The sequence below is a fragment of the Babylonia areolata genome, chromosome 4, assembly GCF_041734735.1.
Source record: "Babylonia areolata isolate BAREFJ2019XMU chromosome 4, ASM4173473v1, whole genome shotgun sequence".
Taxonomy (NCBI): domain Eukaryota; kingdom Metazoa; phylum Mollusca; class Gastropoda; order Neogastropoda; family Buccinidae; genus Babylonia; species Babylonia areolata.
Genome location: NC_134879.1, coordinates 11,493,818 through 11,499,817, shown reverse-complemented (window position 1 = coordinate 11,499,817; position 6,000 = coordinate 11,493,818). Strand labels below are relative to the sequence as shown.

General features: G+C 51.9%; 1 protein-coding gene across 1 annotated transcript in view; it reads left to right on the top strand.

The window, feature by feature from the left end:
* The window catches only part of LOC143280860 (uncharacterized), a 171,286-nt gene that overhangs the window by 141,786 nt on the left and 23,500 nt on the right, over nt 1–6,000 (top strand). Inside the window, 1 exon segment of the mRNA XM_076585586.1 lies at nt 376–633. Coding sequence (XP_076441701.1) covers nt 376–633 — 258 coding nt within the window.

Here is a 6,000-nt window from a genome sequence, read left to right as displayed (position 1 = left end):
TTTTTGACGGCGTGCATTACAGGCCGACTCATCATTTGGCATCCAAGGGGGGGGGGGGGGGGGATCTTTGACAGGCTTTTCTGTCCTTGTTCTCTGACAGTGTCCATGTTCTCTGACCATGTTCTCTGACAGTGTCCTTGTTCTCTGACAGTGTCCATGTCCTTGTTCTCTGACAGTGTCAGTGTCCTTGTTCTCTGACAGTGTCCTTGTTCTCTGACAGTGTCCATGTCCTTGTTCTCTGACAGTGTCAGTGTCCTTGTTCTCTGACAGTGTCCTTGTTCTCTGACAGTGTCAGTGTCCTTGTTCTCTGACAGTGTCCATGTTCTCTGACAGTGTCCATGTTCTCTGACAGTGTTCTTGTTGCTGACTTTGCAGGCAGTCCCCGGGAGCTCATCTCGCGGCTGGCCGTCCAGAGGTCGGCCGGGGCAGGGCTGGACTGGTACAACTCGAGGTACACCACCAGCTTCACGGAGCTCATCTACTCGTACCGCTTCAAGTGCGACGACAACTACTACGGGGCCGCCTGCGAGGACCTGTGCCGGCGGCGGGACGACCAGTTCGGCCACTACTACTGCAGCGCCAACGGCACCAAGGTGTGCCTGGACGGCTGGCAGGGCGAATACTGCGACAGAGGTGAGCTTTCCGTCCGTCTCCCTTGCTGTTTTCGTTGGTCTTTTTTTTTGGTGTCTGCCCTTGTCTTTGTTCTCGAGAGACTCGGTCGACAGTCATCATTGTAGTCTTTTAAAAGTATATTGCCAGGCTGGGCGAGTACTGTAGTAAAGGTGAGCTCAGTTTTCCTCCCGTGACTTCTGCTAGTTAATTGGTTTGTGTGGTGTCTGCCCGTGTCTGTGTGTGAGGCATGTTGACATCCTCAGTTCTCTTCTCTCTTCTCCACTTTCTTCCAAATTGTGTGTGTGTGTATGTGTGTGTGTGTTGAGCAGCAGCGCGAGCGTGGTGGGTATCGATCGTGTGGATTTAAAGAAAATAAAAAGAAGTCGACTTGATGGTACTTTTAGGTTGTGCACACACCAAAAAAAAAAAAAAGAAAGAAAAAATCGAACAATTACGTGCAGTGTGTTGTTGGCTGAATGAAAGGCGGGCTTCGCTTCTAGTAGTATTTTTATCCCCATTACCGCTCCTTGACATCCGAGCCCTTGGGAAGGAATGGGGTATTGGGGAAGTGTTGGTTAGAGATGGGGAGTGTGGTTGGGGGAGGTGGCGGGAGGGGGGGGGGGGGTGACGGAGGAGGTGAAGAAAAGATTTAGCTGGTGATTGTAAGTGGAAGGTGGATTTACACACACGCGTGTTGAGAGAAAAGAGGCAGGAGGGAGGGAATGGGGGTGGTGGTCAGGGGTGATGGTGGTGAACGATGCACAGAGGTGGACTTTGATCAGTCATCGGGGTTTTAGCACCGTGTGCAGGCTGCTGGCTGTTGGCTGTATTGTGTATATAAGTATATAACTATACGTCACTGGTCTAGACAGGCAGGCAGGTAGGTGGGTACAGGCATGGAGAAAAACGGGTGGGAGGGGCGATGGCCGACTGATTATCAAAAGCGATGGTGTGCTTATGATAATTATACTTTCATGAAAACTGTGAAGTATTGAGGGAGCTGAGTCGAGAAGGGGAGGGGGGAGATTGAGAACAGTGGGTGCAGAACACAGAAGAAAGAAAAACCTTCCCTGCAACCCCCCACCCCCCCTCCCCCTCTCCTCGTCCCCCGTTTTTGTATCAGGGTTTGTTTACTCTTTGTGACTGCTTTCTCCTAACGAGCAGGAAGTCCAGACAGCAACAGTTTTCTGACACAAGTCGCTGTCATCCACGCTCTTGTTCTGGCTTAGTCTTGCATTACATAATGTATAGCTCCCTGCAACCAACCACACCTCCCTTTTTCTCTCGCTGGACCAGCAACCAAGCGAAACCAAACTCTTGTTGCCATCGTTTGTCGACTCCGAAAATTGTTCGGAAATTGCCCTCTGGGGAAGGAGGAGGGTTGTGGGGGAGAGGGGGGGGGGAGGGGGTGGCACAAAGAAAAAGAAGGGGTGGGTGAGGGAAGTCGTGATTTTTATATCAACTTGCCGTGCCAAAAGTCAATGTTTCTAAAGCACCTCACCTCACCTCACCCCACCATCCTCTCCTGAAAGAAACCCTAAAGCCTTGAGTCTGCGGCCTCGACTGTTGTTGACCCTAGGGTGGTTTGTCTGGCTTGTCCGTACAGCAGGTAATTGCTGACAGTGAAAGCCGCCTTAATCTCTCCCCTCCCCCACACCCCCCCCCCTCCCCCCCCTTCTCTTTCAGTCAGGATCAGGGCTCCATCCTTTGCCATCAACCTTTTCCATTGATGGTGTAGGGGTGGGAAGGGGGTGTGCGGTGTTGGGGTGTCAGAGGGCAATGTCAGCACTTAAAAAAAATTAAGAAGTTATGGAACAAATATCCGACACACCACTTAAGCTTTCAGACTTGTTGTTCATACTGTATAATTAGCGTTTAAAGTTAGTATTTTTCAGTTAGAAAAATAAAATATCACAAATTTATGCAACGGACTTGCATGCAAGGTCACTAATGCATGCACATGGTCATCACTTTGGTTATGGACGTCAACAGCAGTGACAACAATAAATACAGTAAAGAGCACATTCTGTCTGCTTTGCTTTGCTTGGCAGATGTTTGCTGTGTAAGTGTTCTTTCAGACGCACACGCAAACACACGCACACACAAACTCATTTACTCCCTCTCTTGCTCCAACTTCCCCGTCTCACTTTCTTCCCCCCCCTCCCCCAAAATCGTGTGACATGGAGTCACTGCAGTGCACTCCACCCAGGCACATCCGATGAGATGGTTGGGGAATATGCAAGGACTTTATTGATACTTTGTGTACCCCGACTGATGGTGTGGCATTTTCATAAACGGGTGTTCTAGCCAGCAACGTTTACTCTGGGGATCATTGGGAGGAGAGGGGGGGAGGGGGCAGCGGTGGAGGGGTGGTTAGCGTGTGTGTGTGGGAGGGGCTGGGGGCGGGGTGGGGGGGGGGGGTGGGCAGGGAGGACAATGAATGAGGGTATGGACGTGGAAAACTGCTGTACTGTTTGCTGCTTGCTGTGGCGGCGAATGGAGCAAGACACCACCTCCACTCGTGCAGAAATCGATCGATGCCAGAGCTGAATCGATCAACAGTGAGTCATGATGAAGCGATTGATTTTTCGGGGGTCGGGGGGGTGGTTGGGGGGCGTACGGGTGTGGACAGGCACCGGTATGGCGCCCGTTACAGTAGCCAGACCCTGTGTGTCGCTGTCCCTTTTGTGTGTCCACTTCGGTTGGGCTGATTGACTTTGAGCACTGCGTGGCGACAGGTCTGCGGTTGTGTGTACACGCTCTGTAAACTTTACTCAAATGGGCAGACCAGCAACATGCACACATTGGCAACTCTTGGGAGGGGGTTTCAGCATTTGAAACGTCTGTGAATAGAGCTGTCGATGCTGTAACACGAAACATAATTTAATTATAACTTATTTTTATGAATGTCAGTGGGCACCAGACAGACCAGTTTTGTTGACTGTTATGCGTTTGCGTGCACCGCCGCTATGCCTCCCAACAGTTGTGAATTTAGAAGAAAGAAAAAAGAATTATTTGAGCAAAAGCAGCAGCGTTAGAGACCACCTCCCCCCCTTCCACCCTCCAGACCACCTGCACCCAATCCGTCAGACTCTCTGCCTCGCTCTGTCAAGAGCACGTGGTTGTTGATGGAACAGATGTTGTCTCTGGGCAAATATATCTGTCCCTCGCAGTGGCACCAAGAGCCAGTTCCCGACGACAGATTTACATGTTTACGGTGATTGTTTCGTAAAAATGCTCGTTCACTGACGCGAGGTCAAGGGTATATTGTCATGTAAGCGCCGCCCCCCCCCCCCCCCCCCCCCCCCAGCCCCCCAGCCCCACTTTACACTAGAGTGTTACAGTCATAAACATTATTCACACACTTTTCTTATTGACTCGACCGCAGTGGTACGGGTCACACTTTGCCGGACACGTGACCGTAAGTTTTTTCAGCGTTGTTGTTTAATAAAAAAAAAAAAAAAAAAAAAAAAAAAAAAAGGTGACAAAGCAATGGATATAAACCTGTACAGTGGACAAAGCGTTTTTGGTTTAAGAGGAGGAAGCACGCGCATTTTGATGGATGGCTTGGCCGGGGGTTGAGGGGGTGTGGGTGGGGGGGTGGGGGAGGGGAAGGAGGAGGGGGGGAGCGGCCGGCGGGGTTTTGCATCAACCCGCAGGTGTTTCTAGAGTGGAGTGGCAATGCAGTGGTGGGGTATATAGAGTGGGCTGGTATGGACGAGGGAAGGGGGAAGAGACAGAGGGGGTGTGTGTGTGGGGGGGGGGGGGTGGAAGGTTGGAAAAGAGTCGGGGGAGAGGAAATGGGGACACAGACAAGACTACTACTACTACTAGAGTGGAGAGGAAAGGAGGGAGGGACGGGGGGAGTGGGGCGACAGGTGCAACAGGACAGTGGCGGGGGGGAGGAGGGGGGGGGGGAGAAGGGGGGTAAGGGAGAGGGGGGCAGGAGGAGAATGATAAGCGGTCACACACACACACACTACACACGAAAGCCAGCGTGAGAACGTCGTTTTATACGGGGGTCTTCCCCTCCCCGGCTTACTCCCCACCGCCAGTCTACCACAGCCCTTTACCTCTCTCTCTCTCTCTCTCTCTGTGTGTGTGTTGAACGAAATCCTTTCCGTCTTTGGGTTTGCCCACATAACCTTGTCAAAAAGAGAATCCTCATCTGCAAATAACGTAGGTTCTCTCTCTCTCTCTCTCTCTCTCTCTCTCTTATATCTCAGTTATGGTAACCCCCCCCCCCCCCAATGAAATACTAGTATATAAATGACACTGGAAGAACACCGAGAAAAAAAACCAAAAGAGCAGACGTGTAATAAAGTTCGAAATGACGACAAATTCTTTAGATCACCGTTTATTAGACTGCCAGTTGACACAAACTTTTTTGCCGGTTTTTTTTCCCCCCCGAACAGTTGGTTGAGGCGCGGACAGGTTTCTTGCTTTAAGGTTTCCTTGGTGGTAGGGTTTGGGGGAGGGGGTGGAGCAGATCTCTCTCCATGCCTGTCGGGGAACCAGTGTGCGTGCAACCGACGGACTCTGAAATGGTGTACAGAGGCTGGTCTGTGAACAAACGTCGCATGCTGCGTCCTTGAACTGATGACGAAATCCGCGTTTTCATCTGATTCACCCTGCACAGTAACACTAATGTTCATCACACCACGTCACCACCGTATGCAATCACAGCTATTACTCGTTCCGGTGCAGTGTGTGCATGATACGATGATGGAAAACGGACATTCATCATCAAACCCGGGCCACGACGACCGTTGGCATTTGGCCTTCGCAGCTCTAGCCAGCTCTTGCGCATGCGCTACAGGTTGAACCATGGGGCAGTGCGGCAAAAAGCCTTCGATCGTGGTGGCTCTGAAAGAGACCTCGACTGGCCGTCACAGCACAGCAGATGGTCAGTTTCTCACAGACCCTCACTGTGGCCGCTAAGACCGTGGGAGAGGGGGTGGGGCGGTTGGGGGCGGGGGGTGGGGGTAGGTGAGGACGGGCGGGATGGGTTTTGGGGGGGGTTGGTGGGGGAGGCGCAGGTTGAGATGATCAAGGGAAGAGGAGTCTGTGGGAGGGAGTGAGGTAGGGACAGCAGCTGCTACCACTTAGAGCTGACCTTGAGGATCGAACTGTTGTCAGGGAGGAGGGGGAGGGGGGGTCAACAGAGTTTGGTGGTGGTGGTGGTGGTGGTGTGGGTCCAGTTGGCGTGCTTCCCAGGACATGTGGGGAAATGATGTCAGGATTTCGGTATTGATTGTCGGTGTTAAAAGGAGCTTGTCAGTCAGGGTGGTGGGAAGCGGTAGGTCATTTGGGAGTAACTGCCCACAGCGTGATGTGCTCGGTAAGTTCTAAAAAAAAGACGTGTCACACACACACACACACACACAC